At 39.7% G+C, this 20,439-nt stretch overlaps 1 protein-coding gene across 1 annotated transcript; it reads right to left on the bottom strand.

Moving 5' to 3' along the window:
• Positions 1–428: 428 nt before the first annotated feature.
• LOC107815526 (rhamnogalacturonan I rhamnosyltransferase 1-like) lies at positions 429–4,109 on the bottom strand. Its single transcript, XM_075256707.1, has 8 exons — positions 3,083–4,109; positions 2,631–2,698; positions 2,415–2,503; positions 2,149–2,314; positions 1,770–2,059; positions 1,489–1,693; positions 1,244–1,401; positions 429–1,009 (listed from the first exon to the last, which is right to left on the bottom strand). The coding sequence occupies exons 1-8, from the start codon at positions 3,408–3,410 to the stop codon at positions 754–756; spliced, it is 1,560 nt and encodes a 519-aa protein (XP_075112808.1). The 5' UTR covers positions 3,411–4,109; the 3' UTR covers positions 429–753.
• Positions 4,110–20,439: the final 16,330 nt, after the last annotated feature.

Raw genomic sequence — 20,439 nt, 5'->3', positions numbered from 1 at the left:
GTAGAAGAGCAGTTGGCAAAGGAGACGAATGGTGTAAAAGATAGTAGAAACACAGACAAGAAAAAAAATAATTGTAAGGGAGTGTTGAGGAAGAGAAGAATGAACCCTAAACTAAGGTATGGGACGGGAGAAGTTTTATTGTGTGCCTCACACAACTTGCATTAGTTGTGTGAGACTCCTTTTTCTCTCACAAATTTGTGGATCCCAAATCTTATACTTCTAGGTCTACAAAATCTGGGTCCACAAAACTGTGACATAAAAAAGATGTCTCATGCAACTAGTGTCAGTTGTATGAGACACAAAATAAAATTTTCCATGATGGAATCTTAAAATTAGATAAAAAAGATGCCTCATACAACTAGTGTCAATTGTATGAGACACAAAATAAAATTTTCCATGATGGAATCTTAAAATTGTTGGGTCCGTACTGCCAAGTAAAAGAAATTCTATATTTCACCCCTCTGTGTACACTGCCGTAGAGTTGATGTAACCCTGCAATGGCAGGGAAGCTTCTATACAGGAAATTTGATTATTAATTTATGTAAAAAACTTTTCAATGTACTCTCCAGCATGCTCTCGAGTCATCTCAGCCCGTCGAAGTGCACCTCCCACTAAACTTCAAGAGCTGCTTCAAAGCAAAACCCTGCTTTCTCACTGTTGTCTCAAGGTGTTGAGAGAACTATTTTCTCTAGATCTATCACACAACTGCATGGTTGTTTTCTTTTTCTCGCCAAATGTAACCACCACCTTGATTTAAATGCTGCTACTTAGCGTTTCATCCTCATTAGATGGTTCTAGACACTCCCATGGGTTTGAGTAGAAATAATCTTCTTCTTTCGGTCGGTCTGGAATAACCAACCTCTTGGTAGGGTTGCCCATACGTTCAGCATGAGCTTCCTTAACTGAGTTAGAAAACTCATCCCATGTCAATGATCCAGCATTATGTTGGTCTATCAAATCCACTAGAAGCTTTCTATCCAACAAGATCGTTTTCCTATACCCAAGATATCTGCATAGAATGGTAGAGATTTAGATAGAAGAAGTAACAGAAACGCTACAACCAAATCTTTACTATGTACTAAGACCGGCAAACCAATAAGAAGACACCATATGTAGCTAAAATTGTACTGAATACATACTGGGCATTACTAACAATCAAAAGCATGCCAGGTAACGCAAAACAAAAGGATATCATTTATCTTAAGCATTTGAGCATATAAAAAAGTTCATCAGATGGAAATACCTGCGATGTCCTTCAACAACTTTGGCCATGTTTCCATCATATGTAGGAACAAAGATATCACTCTCCAATGAAACAAGATAGTCCAATGCAGCCATTTGAGAAGAGTGGTTTTGAAAGAACATAAGGTCAGAAGGTTCAAGTAGTGTCTCCTTCCTCACCTGCTCAACATAAAATAGCTTAAACTGTGAGTCCACAAATTCAGGTAACATTAGCAGCTAAAAAACTAGATTGCACTTTCTAACTACCAGATTAGGATAAGCTGCTGTAAGACTAGCCATTCTCCTTTTTCCGCCATATATCTCTCCAGCGGCAATGTAAACTTGTATGCTGGGATCAATGTCCAATGCCCTTAAAGTTAGGGCAGTTTCTTCAGGTGTCAACGGACAGAGACCATCTCTCCTTTTCAAATCTGAATTTATGATTTTTTCTTTCCACCATGGATAAGCGTATCTGCAAAAGGATTAAATCAGCCCAAGAGTGACAAGACAACTAAAGATCACCACTTAATACAAGGATATAAGTTTACCTCATTCTTGTCAACTCGTCAATCTCATCCTTATTACATCCCTGAGAACAGCCAGAGAAGGCCAGCATATCCATTTCGTATCTCAGGTGCAGTACCATAAAAGGGCCCTTTTGCCTGAGAAGTCGAACAACCTTTCTGCCCAGCTCTTCTATCTGAGGGGTGAATTTCAAGGCACTAAAATTTACTCGACAACGCAGTTTTTGAATTTCCATGGGTTGACCATTATTGGCAAGCCGAGCATCGGTTCTGTTTAAGTGAACAACTTTGTACTTCCGAATTAGGGGAAGAATCTGTAATCAGCAAATGCGGCAATTATTACTCACAGAAGATTATGTGAGTTAACAACACCATCAAAGACCCGTGGCCTAAACCTACAAACCTGATTGTGGTAGTAAGAAATATCAGACCAACTGATAGGAGGCATGGTGTAAATCATTCCTAGCTCTACTCTCCTCTTCAATCTTGGGGGTAGCTCTCTCAATATTCGAACTTCATCTCTCAAGGATGATATAAAATGATCAACATCAAAAATATCTTGGAATTCACTGCAAGTTCAACAGCATTGTTAGTGTACCACAGATCATTACCCTTTGTTTTTTAAGGAACCAATCTATAATTAGAATCAACATACTCAAGGAGACACACCTTGGATCAGCCCAAAATGAGGTTTTATCCAGCTCAGGAACTATGAGAGTCACATTCAAATATCTTGCAATAGTAACCATATCACATATCTGCAACAAAAAATACAGAGGAATGAGGGGAGAATTAAAGAAACTTAAAACTCACAACCGTTACTCTTATCGGATTACATCAACACGTGCCACTAAACTGATATTTATCTTAAGTAAAGCCACTCACCGCAGAACGCATTTGATTCAGCCCTCCATTGCATGAAACCATAAGGTAACCGTTATTTTTGTAAACCCCTGGATTCAAAAATAATTATGACAACAGTCAGGACTCAGATACTCATGAGAAAACAAATATCCAAGGAACCAAATTCTCAGCAAGCTCCTTTGCTGTTTTATTTGGACCATTAGCGTTGCACAAAAAGCTAGAACAGCCTGAATAGGACCTTTCGGTGACTTCAACTAAGATTTACAGGCAATATATTCAACAATTCTACCACATATTTTACAAGTAACTCAATTTATAATTAGCACCATGCCACAAAAGACTGATGATCAGAAAACACTCTTTACATGTCACCATAATGTATGAAGTAACACCCAACGGCTATTTCACAATTTCACCAAAAATAGCCCATCAATGCTCTACTCTGTCACAGAATATGTTAAAAAGCTACTCACTCTTAGGTGGAAGAACTCTAGCAGGGACCTCGGGCGCCGAATTGACAACAAATGAAGCAGCAGACTCCTGTGAAAAACAAGAAGGCCAGCCTTTCAAAACCCTAGGACCCCAAGTCTCTCCTAAAGTCATCAATTGAACCACACAAGTCCACAACAGTATCGACGTTGTTGCCCTTATCATCCATAACTTCATTCTAGACCGTGACATCATTGAACTTTTCAGTTTCTCCACACGATTATCACCTAAAGCCACTGCTTTGAAACCCATTATCTTCTTCCCCTCCTCTCTGTCCTCCAATTCACTCTTTTTCCCCTCTATTCTGCACATATCCCACCCATACAAACTCCACTCTACTCAAAATTCTTATCTATTTACTCCAAAAAAGCTCACTCCTTTTTGATAATGTAGTATCCAAAATAACTCAGAAACGAAAGGAAAATATTTTCTCTTTCAAGAAAATCCTAAGAGAAAACGGAAGCGGATCAAATCCGAGCAGCAAGAGAAAAGATGACAGAAGTTATTCTTTCAGAAACGTGAACAAAACTTGGATTATTAGATCTTTCAGAGAATTTTGCTTTTCGAAACAGCACCAGAAACCCTAAATTTCTCGCACATTAAGGGAAAAATGGACCAAAAGTTCGATCTTTGAGTAATAACGGAAGCGAACCCTAACTAGTTATTCAGTTCTATTTTTTCTAGAGCAAGAAAAATCAATTAAAAAAGAATAAATGCGCATGTGGCGGAGAGTTTGGAAGATTTTCCGGCGAGACGGTGACGTTCGCCGGAATCTGGTGCCGCCGTCGGTGGGCGATAAGAGAAGGAGGGAAAGAGAGATTGTGAATGTGAAGAGAGAGGGAGAGAGGGAATAAGAACACGCACATGTTCTTAATTTTAGGGGAGTGATTTGGTGTGTGGTTATAGCGGTTATCACATGCGGCAACTTCCACAGTTCTCTTCCTGTTATTTTTCCATTTCCCCTTTTATGTATATTTTATTTATTTTATTTTATTTTATGTTTTGTTTTTTTCTTTTTCTACTTTGGTCTAGCACTAATATATAGTCTTGTTTGACAGCAATGATTATTATTTTTATATTCGTTCTCCTTTGGGTTCATTTCCTAAACTAAATAAATTAGTGTCATTGACCTTAATTTTTTGAATTTAAATTGGCTGGAGGCTATCTTTGTTTGATTATGTCATATCAATTTCTAATGTACAAATCATTTGAACAAATGGCACAACCTTATGAAGCATGTCACTATAATGTGATTAATATAATGTAATAATATGCTTAGACCAATTTGTTCTTTGTGAAAATAAACCATATTTATCAATCATGTAAAATCCTCTTAGAGACACAAGTAAGTCCATTTAACTCTTTGAATAAGAAAAAGGCAGTTTACGGGAAACAGTTTCTTTATCTCTATGAGGTAGGGATAAAGTTTGCGTACACACTACCCTCCTCAAACTGTATTTATGAGATTAAACTGGGTTTGTTGTTGGATAAGAAATTAAGAGCCAAGATATTTGTACAATTAATAATTATAAGCTAAATATATAGACTTTTTTTATTATGTAAAATATTGCAATTAAAAAGGTTCAATCAGTAATAGAAGAGCAATATCATTATTATTGATCACTATCTTTTTCTCTTCACATGAATCAAACTTGTTTATTGCAAAACAACTTGACGAATTGAAACTTGATCAAAGCTAAGATTAGACATTTTACTGCCAAATTAAGCCATTGGTTGTCAATCTTTTTCAATGTGCAAGGGACAGGATAAAAATAAAACATTTACTTAAAAATAAATGAACTCAATAGAAACAAAACAATGACAACAACAAAAACAATAGCGACCCAGTATAATCCCACAAGTGGGGTCTGGGGAGGGTAATATGTACGCAGACCTTACCCCTACCCGAAGGGAAGAGAGGTTGTTTCGAGGAGAAACAAAACAATGAGAGGAAAGATAAAAGGGGAGCAAGAGCAACCATTGGAGTATGAAACCGGGCACATTAGATTCCTCCTTAGCAGTGGCGGAGGCAGGATCTCCACGAAGGTGTTCAAAAAAAAAAATTGTAGCTAATGAGAATTGAACTCACGACCTTATGTATATTTTGAACCCCCTTAACCACTAAATTACGCTTTTGGATTATGTTAAAGGTGTTCAAAACTTAATATATATAGAGATAAAAACTAAATTTTACCTTATATACACAATGTAATTTTTCGGCGAAAGGTTTCGTCCCGCTCCTCATGTTAGAACAGAGTTTTGATGAACTGAGAACCACGGCAAATAAGGAAATATAACCAATAAATGATAGCCAGCTAAATTGCTATCGGTTAGGTCCCATTTCAATAAAAGTCTAGTCAGATGTGTCAAAAATCGAGCCGTATAATATTACACGTGGCACCGTGAGATGACCGTACAACAACCTTCGTATCGCCCGAATTATAATGGACATAGAGACACCGACAATATCTCGCGATATTTCTGCGGCTGCATTTAGAAAAAACCTTTATTTTTAATTTTTATTTTTATCCTTTTTTCTTTTGACATTCTTATCACGAATTAGTTGGCTCTTCCTGTTTTACTTTTTTGGCTTTATTCACTACGACATGAAAGTGCAGCTGAAGAGTGAACCGATCCCTAATTTATCTTTGCCTTTGTAAATACATCTAAATCACACTCTTACTGATCCAATTGCAAAGAAATAACATTTTCTGTCTGAGTATGAGAATTGTTTAACCAAAAAGTACTAGAACCTTTTGACTAAATCAATTAATAATGAGAAGAGGAAAATCTTAGCCAAGCATAATCAACCTCAGATCTACAAATATATAGCGAGATAATGAATAAAAACAAAAAAACATTCTAGATTTCTTGATGTTACAATCCTATTTTTTATAAGAAGAGAGAAATATCAGTTTACATCCTTCAGAAGAGGAAATTGTAAGAGAAAGAGTTGAGAGGAAAAGTCCCGACCCCTTTTTCCGAGAATCCCCCTTCTATATATAGTTCTTAGAACTTTACTGTGTTCTTTAACCAACATATTCTGACATGATGGTCTTTTCGTTGTTATTCGAGTACCATTTTTGCTTGACATACACTGTTGATGATTGGACTGAGGTTGGCCGTGGTGCTTCTGCCATTTCGCCACATAGGCGAGGTCCTAGCTTGGTCGACCACTGTGGCCAGATTTTGACCCATACAGTTAGTCTCTCCGTCCGTCGAGGTTGTCCCTTGGCGAGCTTGGCAGACGGACTTTGTAGATTCAAAGGCTAGGAGAAATCTGACTGTTCATGCCTTGAACGAGGTTTTTAGATCGAGGCGATGGCGCAACACTTCAACGATGCCTTTGTTTCGTTGCGTCCGTTCGGAGTCGAAACATTGTGTTGATTCGAAACGTCATTTGTAGTTATTGCCGTTATGGCACACATTTCTTGGGGATTGAACCGTTTCACGCCTTATCAGTGCGAATTGGCGACTCTTGGGTTTCCCGCTTGGGGCATTTATATCCCTATAAATAGGGGAAATACCAATCTATTGACATACTTTCTTTATTTATCAAAAGAATTTTGCAACTTTTCTTCTTCCCCGATACTTCAGATTTTCGATTCTCTCTTGTCGGTCAGAAATTGGCATCTTCGTCTTCCCTCTTACTTCCTTTGTTCATTCGTTCTATTCAATTGAGACAAATGGCTGCTACTTCTTCCCACGCTAACAATCTTGCCGCAGTTCCGACACCGGGAAATGATGTTCTTGTTCCCAGAGGAGTAGAAGTAGTAGAGGATAAGGAGGTTCCAACGGCGACTGAAATATTGCCTCATCCCGAGAAGCCGTGAACCGATTTCAATAGCCCTGCCGGAGAGGAACCGGAACTTGTTTCCTCTATTATGAATGTGGTGGTGATTGCGGAGCTGAAGGTTTGGGGGGATTCCGCACCACATCGGGATGTTGTCGGCGGTGGGAGATGATATCATACATTTCGACCGTCCAGGATATTGTGTGTTGTACGCATATCCTTTTATTGTCGGGTATATGCTTCCTCTCCCTTCCTTGGTGGTAGATTTTTGCCATTTCTACGAGGTGTGTCCGGCTCAACTTTCGTCGTACCTGTACAAACTGTTCCTCATGCTACTCAAGTTCGTGGAGCTTACCGGTCGGGAGATCACTCTGAGACCCATGCTCAATATTTTTGCCCCTCAACTCATTCGAGGCACGATGATTCACATGTGTCATCGAGGGACGAAGAGTCTGGTGGTGAAGATGGACGATAGAGCCAACCATCGTTTCTACGAAAACTACTTTTATGTGCGGGTCGAGCACCTTGTGGTGGATTCTGCAGGGTTTCCCAAGAGATGGAACTTCGCACGTAAGTTTTTGTATCTTTTGTCGGAATGATAATCGACCGTTTTTCTTTGGGCAGTATTGAACTGTTTTACTTTTGTAGCCGCGAGACTAACCCTTGCACCTGTTGACGATATCCGCAAATGGGTGAATGTCATTTTTTTCTCATACGGCGGGAGTTCGCGGATGGTCGTCTTTTTATGAGAAATATGGACGTAACCCCTTACTGGTAAGTAGTTTTGCCGCAGTTTCTGTTTTCTACTTTGTAATTTGGCTCTGTTGCTTATACGAATTTTATCGTTATTAGGGAGAGTGCGAAGGGCGAGGGCTCCTCCACATGCATTTCGTCAGCCGACATTTTCTGCTCGGCCCATAGCAAGGTCTGCTATCCGACCTATGATAAAGGCTGCTCAAGTTGAATCTACGGTCGTAGCCGTGTGCACGGAAACTGTTCCTCAATCTGGGGCTCCGACTCCTACTACCTGCTCAACGGGGTAGTCTTCCCGTGCTGAGGACGGGAAGGGCCGTCAAAGAGGTGACAAGTGGAGTCCGAAATGGCTCCTTCAGTCGTGGTATGTTCAGAGGGCGGCATCCCCTTGACGGAGTCGGAGATGAGGGACGAGGCTAAGCCGTCTACAGAGGTCGAGTCGGTTACCGTGAACAACCCACCGACAGAGACTCTGGCTGTTATGATTGACCAACAGACTACTGCGATAGGGAGTCGGAATCCCGAGGTCATTGTTGCTACTTTGGGCGGGCTTTTATCTCCCGGGCCGGGTCTTGCTTCTTCCTCGGCCACAGAAAGGGGAAAAGGTGTCGTGGTTGATGACTATGAATCTAAATCCGATCTTGATCTTGATGATGTCAGGATATTTGAGGAGGGCCTTACTCGTACGGTGGTACACGCGGGAGGCCCGACCCGTATACTTGAAATCCTATTGGAGATTAACCTTCTGGGAGATACAGAGGACTTGGTATCGCAGTTTGACCTTTTGTGCTCTGCCACCAAGTGTGGGGCTCTTTGGGACGTCAATGATGTCGATTTGATGCATGAAGTGGCTGCTATGGGCGTGAGGGTAAGTTCTTCCTCTTTCTTTTTGCATTCTTTTTATCTTTGGCGGCCTTGACCTTTACCAACTTTTTTCGTCTTCCAAACGTACATGGTGGAGATTGAAAATGCCCTCAAGGCTAACACTCGGGCCAAAAATGTTCTGATGATGTTAGAGAAGTATCGGCGCTAGCTCAACAAGTGTCGTGAGATGCATGAACGACTGAGGGCGAATGCCGGTGATCGATCTCTTGGTGAGGAACTAGAGAAGAGGGATCAGGAGCTGATGCAGGCTATTCGTAGGAATAGCGAGCTCGATGAGCAACTTCGTGTAAAGGACGAAAAACATGAATTGGGAAAAGGGGTTGCCACAGAGTGTGAGCATCTTCAGGCGATGGTGCGGTCGTTACAGTCCGAGTTGGATCTTAATGCCATCAGAGTCGAGGCTTTGAGCGCAGAGTGGATGGGAAAATTAGCCGAGCTGGAGAGAAAGGTCTTTGAGTTTGAGAGTGTCGAGAGTGACTGGGCGTCGGCTTCGGCCAGGACGGTGGCTTTAGAGGATGTTATCCATGTCCTTCAATCTGAGCAGGAGTCTGAGAGGGCGACGACTACGCTCAGGGAAGCAAGGCTCGAAGAGCGTATTAGTGACATTGACCGGGAAAATTCAACTTTGGGAGATGGGGTCGTTGTTCATGAGGCTGAAAAGGCATAATTGTTGGCCCGAGTTGAATCTGCCTCCATCGTTGTTCCTCACCATTTGCACGAAATCTGGGTTCATGTTGAAGCCCAGCGGGACATATACAAGAGTTTGTAGAAGCGAGCAATGTTTCTGAGATCGCTTATGAAGGAGCTCGGGCGAAGGCACGAGAGGCTCGTGTTAACTGTGGTTATGATCCCGCGACACTAGAGGCCGGTGAGGATGTTGATCGCTTACCAAGTCACCCGCATTAAAGTGTCGAAGTTTGGCCCTTCGATTGTAATACCTCTCGATTTGTTATTTCTGGGCAGCCAGTCGAACAGAGGCAGTTTCACATTGCTCATCCAATAGTTCTAGGCTCGTATTCATGGCCTCATCATTCGATTTCTTTGTCGCATATCAAAATCTGATGCTTGGCTCCCCAACTTCGACAAGTATTAAAGCTTCGGTGTCATAAACCAAAGAGAACAGGGTAGCCCCAATACTGGACTTCGAAGTTGTGCGATATTCCCAAAGGATTTCGGATAGGACTTCTCTCCATTTTCCTTTGGCATCGGAACTTTTCTTAAGGTTTTGTATTATGGTTTTTGGTGGTCGATTCGGCATGCCCATTTCCACTAGGGTGATAAGGTGTTGATAAGATCCTTTTGATCTTGAGGTCTTTGAGAAACTTGGTCACCTTACTGCAGACAAACTGTTTTCCATTGTCGCAGGCAATTTCGGACGGTATCCCGAATCGACACATGATATGGTCCCAAATGAAGTCGATGACTTCTTTTTCTCTGACCTTCTGATAGGCCTTCGCTTTAACCCACTTAGAAAAATAGCCAGTCATAAATAAAATAGATTGAGACTTACCTAGCAACGATGGAAGGGGGCCGACGACGTCCATCCCCCACTTCATGAATGACCATGGGGATAAAACCAAATACAGCAGCTCCCAGGGTTGATGAATCATCGGAGCATGCCTTTGACACTTATCATATTTTTGCACAAACTCCTTTGCATCATTTTCCATATCAATCCAGTAATAGCAGGCTTTAGACCAACGATTCAGCGACTGAGTGATTCCCACACGTGCCTTCATGGACTTCCCTCAAAACATACTCGGTATCACCCGGTCCCAGACATATCGCTAGTGGACTATCGAACATCCTCCTGAGTAAGGTTCCATCTTCGGATAAGCTAAATCAGGTTGCTTTCGTACGCAGGGATCTCGATTTCTTTGGGTCTGAAGGAAGTATTCTGTTCTTCAACTACTCTATGTACTTATTTCTCCAATCCCAAGTCAAGCTTGTGAAATTAATCTCGGTATGTCCTTCTTCGACCACTGACCTCATTAGTTGTACAACAGCCCCCAAATTGAGTTCTTTGTCTTCGATTGATGAGCCTAGGTTCGCGAGGGCATCGACTTTGCTATTTTGATCTTGAGGCACATGTTGCAAAGTCCATTCTTTGAACTAGCATAGAGTTACCTGTAGCTTGTCCAAGTATCTTTGCATTCATTCTTCTTTAACTTCAAAGGTTCCGTTAACCTGATTCACCACGATGAGGGAGTCGCATTTGGCTTCGATCACCTCTGCTCCCAAGCCTTTTGCTAGTTCGAGATCTGCAATCATGGCCTCATATTCGGCCTCGTTATTAGTCAACTTCACAGTTCTAATAGATTGTCTAACCATGTTGCCTGTGGGCAGTTTTAGTACGATACCGAGTCCGGACCCTTTTGCATTCGAAGCACCATCCGTAAAGAGGGTCCAGATCCCTAAAGATTTTTCAAGTTGACTAAATTCTCTTTCGACCTCGGGTACTACGTCCAGCGTGAAGTCAACCACGAAGTCTACCAAGATTTGAGACTTGATAGCTGTTCGGGGTTGATACTCAATATCGTACCCGCTGAGTTCCACGGCCCATTTGGCCAATCACCCCGAAAGTTCAGATTTATGCAAAATATTTCGAAGGGGATAAGTTGTTACAACACATATGGATGACATTGAAAATATGATTTTAATTTCCTAGAGGCTCTTATCAAAGCGAGCGCTAATTTTTCTAAGTGAGGATACCTAGTTTCGGCCTCAACTAAGGTTCGACTAACTTAATAGAGAGGGAATTGCGTACCTTGTTCTTCTCGGACCAGGACTCCACTCACCGCTATTTCTGAGACTACCAAGTACAAGTAAAGTTGTTCATCCTTTTTTGGGGTATGAAGCAATGGCGGGCTCGATAAGTATCGCTTTAGTTCCTCCAAGGCCTGTTGGCATTCCGGGTCCATGCAAAATTGTTCTTCTTTCTAAGCAGCGAGAAGATTCAGTGACTCCTGTTTGGGGATCTCGAAATGAATCGCCCTAGGATAGCTATGCGCCCGGTCAGCCTCTGCACGACCTTTACATTATCTACAACCTTGATATCCTCGATAGCTTTGATTTTATCGAGGTTTATCTCAATTCCCCAATTGGACACCATGAAGCCGAGAAATTTGCCTGAGCCAACCCCGAACGCACACTTTCTGGGTTAAGCTTCATATTGTACTTCTTTAGCATATCGAAAGTCTCCTACAAATGCTTCAAATGGTCCTCTTCTCACGGGGACTTAACTAGCATGTCATCAATATAAACTTCCATAGATTTCCCTATTTGTTGTTCAAATGTTCGATTTACTTGGTGTAGATAGGTCGCACCAGCATTTCTTACTCCGAATGGCATTACATTATAACAGTAGGTGCCATACTTAGTGATAAATAAGGTCTTTTCTTCATCCTTCGGGTTCATCTGTATTTGGTTGTACCCGGAGTAGGCATCTCGTGGCTGGCTGTGGCGTCGATCATACGATCGATGTTAGGCAAGGGAAAAGAATCCTTGGGGCATGCTTTATTCAGGTCTTTATAATATACATACATTCTAAATTTGTTTTCCTTTTTAGGGGCTACTTCTACATTCTCTAACCATTCGGGGTATTTTACTTCCCTGGTGGATCCTATTTTGAGAAGTTTGGTTACCTCATCTTTGATGAAAGCATGTTTTACCTCATGCTGAGGCTTTATCTTTTGTCTTACCGGGAGGAACTTTGGGTCCAAACTTAGTTTATGAGTAGTGATATCCGGTAGGATCCCTGTCATATCGAGATAGGACCAGGCAAAACAATTCATATTAGCTTTAAGAAATTGAATAAGTTTTTTCCTGAGCTCGGGAGTTAACCCCGTGCGCAGGTATACCTTTTGATCGGGAATATGCTCGATAAGTATGATTTGTTCCAGCTTTTCGAACAATGACTTTGTGGCGTCAGAATCATCAGGGATTATAAAGGATCGAGGTATCATACAATCATCATCCTCGTAAGTTTCTAGCTCCTTGGGTCGATGCTGGTGGCTGTGGTTACTATTTGGACTCCTGTTTTCCCTTTGAATCTGATCCCTTTGTTGATGAAAGTGTCGATACCGGTATCACTTCATCCATTGAAAACATCTCTTTGGTGGCATGTTGTTCTCCGCAAATTGTCTTGACTCCCTCCGACATCGGGAACTTTAGAACTTGGTGAAGTGTCGAGGGTACTGCCCTCATGTTATGGATCCAAGGCTTTCCGAGAAGTGCAGTGTACCTCATGTTACCCTCGATCACATAGAACTTTGTTTCTTGGATTATCCTCGCCACGTTTATTGGCAAAAGAATTTCACTTTTAGTGGTTTCGTTTGCCATGTTGAATCCGTTAAGTACTCGAGCTGTAGGCATAATTTGATCTTGTAGGCCGAGTTGTTCTATGATCCTTGATCGAAAAATATTAGCCGAGCTACCTGGATCAATCAAAACACGTTTAACCTGAATTTTACTCATAAAGATATATATTACTAGTGCGTCGTTATGAGACTATTAGATCCCTTCTGCATCCTCATCATTGAAAGACAAGGTCTTTTCAGTAAGTAGTCTGAGTCTGTTTCTCTCTTGTAATTATCAACTTGGTGCATTTGAATACCAGTCCTTGGGGAATATCGAGTGTTGTAGCTCTTCTTGCTCGTTCTTCCTGTTTGAATCTCTATTTTTGAAGTGATTCTTGGCCCGATCACTTAAGAGTGCTCAAAGATGCCCCTCGTTAAATAATCGGGCTACTTCTTCCCTTAGCTGCCTGCAATCTTCTGTTTTATGACCATGGGTGCCATGATATTTGCATATTTGGCTGGGGTTTCTTTGGACCGGATCGGTCTGCAGAGGTTGAGTCTATCTAGTATCCTTGATACGTCCGATGGCTGATACAATGGCCGATGCATCTACACTGAAGTCATATTTCGATAATCGGGGAGATTTTTTAGGCCCAAGCATCCTTGTCAAATCCACCTTTGCTTACGAGTCCCCGTGAACTTTAACCTCGATCATTTCCTCGCTCATTCCATGCAAATTTTCATCCAGATCCCTACCTCTTCGGTCTTCATCGTACGGTTGATATCGATCTCTATTCGACCTTGGTTGTCGATCGATATCCCTCTTGATTCTATCCATGGGTCCGTTAGGATAAGCAAACCTGGAGGGAGTTCCTAGTTGATCATCCTTGACCATGATCTTCGACTAATATTGATTATGTACATCGGCCCAAGTGACAGCTGGATACTCGATCAAATTTTGCTTCAACTGTTGTGAAGCTATGGAACTCCGAACATTGAGACCTTGAGTGAAGTCCTGAACAGCCCAATCGTCGATAACCGGTGGCAAATCCATTCTCTCTATTTGGAACCGAGATACGAATTCCTTGAGCATCTCGTTATCTCTCTGCCTTATCTTGGATAGGTCCGACTTTTTTGTTGAAACCTTAATGGTTCTGGCGTACGCCTTTACAAAGGAATATGCAAGCATAACAAACGAATCAATAGAATTATATGATAAATTATGGTACCATATTATAACACCATTTGATAGTGTCTCCCCAAATATTTCAGCAATACGGATTTAATATCGCCATCTTTCATGTCATTTCCCTTGATGGCGTACATATACAAGGTGACATGTTCGTTTGGATCTGTCGTCCTGTTATACTTCAGAATCTCAGGAATACGAAACTTCTTAGGGATTGACTTCGGAGCCACACTCGGGGGGAAAGGTTTTTGGACAAACCTTTTGGAATCAAGCCCTTTCAACATCGGTGGTGCCCCCGGTTTTGATCGACCTTGGAGTTATAAGTTTCCACTTTCTTATCGTTTTCCTCGATCTTCTTTTCCCCTATCTCGATTCGCTTTGTCAGTTCCTCAAGCATCTTTACGATAGCAGGATTGGTCTCCGATTCTCCTTCATTCGATCTCTTTGGAACCGATTCAGCTCTATGAATAATTTCTTGTGATGGCTCGAGCTCGATCTTGCATGGTGCACGATTCTGATTTTGGAGTTGTGCTATTGCAGCTTGTTGAGTCTGCAACTTTTCGAATATCATTCGAAGGCTAATCCCACCTTCTTCACCGCCTTATGCGTTCTAATTGGTTGTTCGAGCATTTCTACGGACGCTATTTTCAGGATCGACGACCAAATCCCCATTAATGGCAATATAGGAGCTAACGTCGATTGGGTCTACGGCCGGGGCTCTGTTGGGGTTGACTGGAGGTACTCTGTTTCCTGGGGCAGCTATGTTGTCTTCTTACCATGGAGACCAAGGTCATCGTTTGTGTGTGTGGATGCTACTTGAGAGTTTGACATGTTGATTCTGAAATCAAAGACACTTCAAAGAACAAGCATAAAATAGTGTGTGTTACGAAAATTGTACCAGGCAATTACTATTATCCTTAGCCCCACTGTGGGCACCAAATTGTTTACCCCTAAAATTAGATAATAATTAAACTTATAAGTAGTTTTAAGGATATGTGATTTCACTTGGCACAAACTGATAAATATGAGAATTAATGTTAGAAATTAACAGTAAAATAAAGTAACCTATGTGATGAACAATTGTGGCCCTCGAGCTAGATCGCCCTCGAACAACAAAGTCTGCTAAAAAAGTATGAATTGAATGGAACAACTTGAGAGAGCTTAAGAGAAAAAATGTAATATATTGCTTGATTATTCGTGAATATGATGATTACAAATGATGAGAACCCCCTTTATATAATAGAGGAATTCTACTTATGATACAATTCTAGATACTGGGAAATCTCATGATTGGCTGAATATCCGTTCTTGATTTGATTCGTGCCGAGATTTTCGCCACAATCCTCGACCGGTTATGGATATTTCGGCTTTCCGTTATCATGCTATCTTCGGTCTTGCTCGGTGCCTATCCCGTTTGGTCTCCATCTCGATCGGTGCTCTGAATCCCGAGCTTGGTACCGCACCTCCATACTTGGTCTGATATAACATGGGGCCGATCCTCGGCCTACCATCCTGGTCTCAGTTAATTAACAGAATCGGGTGAGTCTGATTTCGACCGTATACATGAGCTTACTATTTAATGTGATTCGATTTTCACAAATTATTGTACAACTTCGAAATATTAAAACTAATACAAAAGTTATTATAAAATTTCTAATATAACAAATGAACAGGAAAATTTAAAATAAGGACATGAGACAACTATCTAGTTGGAGATAGTTGTAATACAATCCTTTTTTATTCTTCGAAGAATAAAGTGAAACATGATACATCATTACTCAAGGAATGATTAGCTTGCATTGTCTAAGTGATGTATAATAATAAGAACCAGTTTATTTAGATCACAACTGGTAGTTTTCTGATTTTATAACAACTAAATAAAAATAATAATTTCTTCCTAGATGCTATTATTAAAATTATTTCAAAGTAACATTTTAATGTTTTCCAAGGAAAATAAAGCAAATAGAAAATTATGGGCTTCAAAATAAGACAATTGATTGATTTAAGACACCAAGAAGATAAAGATTGAGGGTTTTAGACTCAAGAAATAGGCTAAATTGGTTAAGTGGTTGAAGTTATTTACAAAAGACATATTACGTATTTACTGGTTTTGTGTAAATACTTCGAAGTTGGTAAGTGTTTGACTCAAAAGATATCGAAACATTTTTGAACAAATCAATCAAAGATGATGAAATGGTAAATCCTAGTTAAAGATAATTAACTTTAGATATGAGATGAATAATATGAATAGAAAAACATAGCCGAGTATGAGTATTAGCCGTGATTATGGCCAGAGTTAATAGCATAAAGAAAGATGTATTAAGTAATATTAAGTGGCAATAAAATATAAATAAAGGAAAAGATTCACCCAATCTTGAGTGAGACGGATCTTCTTTCATTTGAAAAAGACGGATGATAGACAAATACAAGAACCTTAGAACCCTTTTTGGATCCGAAGAAGGTATGAGATCATAGATCCTCCAGAGAGGTGTGTTTACATATTTTCTAGAGAGAGGGAGAGAGCCCCCTCCCTCCTTTTTGGAAGTCCTCCCTTTCTATTTATAAGGAGTATCCATAGAAAATCCTAAAAAAGTACATTTAGAGGGAATATTCAGTAAAATACCCTTTGAGGATTCCAAAGCAAACTAGTTATTTCATCGATGTCCGAGCTCGATCATATTAATGACTGTCCGACCTCGGCAATTGATGACAGTCCGACCTCGGTATTATTGATGATTGTCCGACCTCGGCTATTGATGACTGTCTGACCTCGGCCTTATTGATGAATGTCCGACCTCGACCTTAGTGATGACTGTCCAACCTCGACCTTATATTTTCGCGTGCCAAATTTTTCTGATCTAATTTTGACCCATACAGTAAGTTTTTACCTAAAAAATAGTAAAAATAGCATAAATAATTAACTTATCCAGGGTGAATATATGATTTCTTAAAATGGTAGAAAATATCCCTCACATATAATGCTGCTTGGTGGGCCGGGCCTGAACCGGACCGGGCCCACGGTCCTAACGGGCCGGTCCTGGCGGGCCGATCCTCGTGGTCCTAAGAAGCCCGTGACGGGCCGGTCTTCATACATTAGCCCACGAGCCCGGGATCGTCAGCCGGTCCTGGCGGGCCTAACGGGCCCAACGACTATTTTTTTAATTTTTTTTTTAAATTCTCCAACGGCCATATTTAAAATCTAGCAGTTTTGGCTGACAATTTGACTGTTTTTAAGTTTAGAAAATGGCCATTTGGCCCCCAAACTTTATTTTAACCCCAAAATTTTATATAATTACACTTTTCTCCATTTCTCAACTATAAATACCCCCTCATTCTTTCATTTTTATTCACCAATTCATCAATCTCTCTCAATCTCTCTACTACAATTACTTAATTTATTGTTGAAATTTCGTGAAAAATTGTGAAGTTGTTGAATTGAAGTTTTCAAGTGTTCAACGATTTTCAATTTTCAAGAAGTTGTTTGGTAATCCGGTAAACTCGTTTCAACTCTTACGTTTTAAGAATATATTTTTGTGTGGTTTAGTTTGCATAGTTATAATTAATATGACATTTTCTTTGAAAAAAATGTTTGGTAAAGGAAAAGATAAAACCGGTGAAAGTAGTGGCCAACCAACTACCCTTCCCTCGGCTCCCCGACCTAGAAAAGATAAGCAAGTTGAAAGTAGTCGCCAACCTAGACGTCCTCCTCCTTTCGTAATTCTTGATAGCGATCACTCTTGTTTTCAATTTACCGATAGTAAATTTTGCCATAATGTTGCACCAGGTGAAAGATTAGATGATGAAATTATGAATGCTCTTTATCCTAATGAAACTATCTTAGAAAATAATGAGGAAAATGAGGATGATGATGAAACCCAAGCACCGGATTTAGATGATACACCTACTAGTCCTCTTAATAACCCAACTGATGCACTGGCCGACCCACATGTAGAAACTCCTACTTTTAATAGAGAACCTGCTAAACGCCTAGAAACATCATTAGTTTGGAATTTTTTTACTAAAGTAAGAGAACAAAATAAGGCTAAGTGTAAAACTTGTGGGAAATTAATGTCGTATAAATATACTGGAGACCGTAGCGGCACGGGCAGTTTGACTAGACACATAAAAACACACCCTAGAGATAAGGCTAGATTTTTACAAATGAAAGCGCAGCTAGAGGGGACAAGTGTAGATTCTGTGGTTAACCTTAGTACATGTTCAAATCTAGTTCAACCAGGAATTAACACTGTCACCCGAGGTATTTTATATTACGATCCAAATAGAGATCATGAAGAATTAGCAAAGATGATTACTGTTATGTGCTTACCTTATACTTTTGCTTCTAATCCTAATTGGGTTCATTATATTAGAAGAGTTTTTAATCCTACTTATAAAGGTTGGCCTCACGCAACAGTTAAGAGTGATATTTATAAATTCAAACATGAATATGAACAATATTTGCGGTATTTATTTACTCATATACCTAATCGGATTTCTATTACTACTGATATTGGTAGAAGTGGTAATGATTGCGATAATCTAATTGTTACAAGTCATTGGATAGATGAGGAATGGACAATGCAAAAACGCATAATTACGTATAGAATAATTAATTCACGTCACATAGGTAAGTTTATAGCTAACACTGTTGCAGATATTTGTAGATATTTTTGCTTTAGCGATAAAATAATGGCAATTTCTATGGATAATGCTTCTAGTAACATTAGTGCTATAGGCATGCTTACAACAACACTAAATCCTGCATTTACTAATATTTTTCGAGTTAGATGTATTTGTCATATTTATCATTTAATTGTCGGTGATGGTATGCGAATTTTCAACATAGAAATTGAAAAGGTTAGAATGACTCTTAATTGGCTTTTTTATTCAAACCGTAGAAGTAAACTTAGAGAGTATTTTAAAAAATGTGATGAATATGGCCTTAGAGAAAGAAAGGTTCTTAAACCTTGCCCGACTAGATGGAATTGTATGTACGAAAGTTTAGTAGTTGCATATGAATATAGAGACCCAATTAATGCAACGTTTAATTCTCGGGTAGATGGTGAGGATGATGATGAAATACTTACTACTCAAGATTAGATGAATGTTAAAATTCTTTTAAATTTTTTAGAACATTTTCAAATTGCTACAAATGTATTTTCTGGGCAATATTATCCTACTATTTCAAACTGTTTAGTTTATATTGCAGCACTATTTGATTTGTTTGTTGAATTTGGTGAGGGTGGGGACATTTATGAACTTGCTATAAATGAAATGAAACAAAAGTTTAAAAATATTTTTTTCATATCCCTCCTATTTATGGTCTTGCTGCAATGTTAAATCCTACAATGAAATTGGGAGATCCTCATTTTTGGTATTCAAATATTTATAAGCCTCAACTAAAATTAATGCTCAAACAGTTTATAATGCTTATCAACTTGCCTTTGAGCATGCTGGGCCAACTATTCCAACCCCTACTTCGTCTAGCTCACAATCGTCTAAAAGAGCTGTGAGCTTAAAAGCTCTTAAATCTTGGACGGAATTCAGGGGTTCTCAAGGTGATAATTATGATGAAACTTCACATCTAAATGAGCTTCAAGTTTATTTGTCTCAGGGACTTGAAAAGGAGAATCCAGACGACTCTTTTGATCTTTTGGAATGGTGGAAGGCAAGGGAAAAATATTTTCCGGTTCTTGCAAGGATGACTCGGGATATTTTATCAATTCAAGCTTCAACTGTTGCATCAGAGAGCGCTTTCAGTCAAGCAAGACTGCAAATAGGTGATCATAGAGCGTCAATGAGGGAGAGCTTGGAAAAATCTGTACTGTTTAGAAATTGGATCCGCTTAGAAAGAAGGAACTTTGGAATTGCAGAATCACAATCGGCGATAGATGAAGCTTATGAAGAAATGATGGCGGAAATTGCGGAGGATGCTGCTTTGCCCGGAAGTGGTGATGAACAAGCTTCTTTTCCACCACCACCAACGCAACCTCCTCCGAACCTTGAAGGATTTATGAAATTTGTTAGAGATACAATGTAGATTATGGTGTACCTTGTACTTTGACATATCTTCTTTTAGTTTTTTCCCTTTTAATGGTAGTATTAGTACCTTGTTGTGCTCCATTCCATTGGGGGAGGAAGACTAAGAAAGATATGCCATTTTTGGTAATAAAAATTATAAGACATGCCCTTGAATATCTTTTTGCAATATTTTTTGGGTCTTTAACTTGCAATTATTTATAAGCTATAATATATACACATAACATACAATATATACTACAAGAAAATATATAAGGTAATATATACACATAACATACAATATATACCACAAGAAAATATATAAGGTAATATATACACATAACATACAATATATACCACAAGAAAATATATAAGGTAATATATACACATAACATACAATATATA

Source organism: Nicotiana tabacum, chromosome 6 (genome assembly GCF_000715075.1).
Source record: "Nicotiana tabacum cultivar K326 chromosome 6, ASM71507v2, whole genome shotgun sequence".
In the NCBI taxonomy this organism is placed as follows: Eukaryota; Viridiplantae; Streptophyta; class Magnoliopsida; order Solanales; family Solanaceae; genus Nicotiana; species Nicotiana tabacum.
This window is presented reverse-complemented; position numbering and strand designations above follow the sequence as displayed.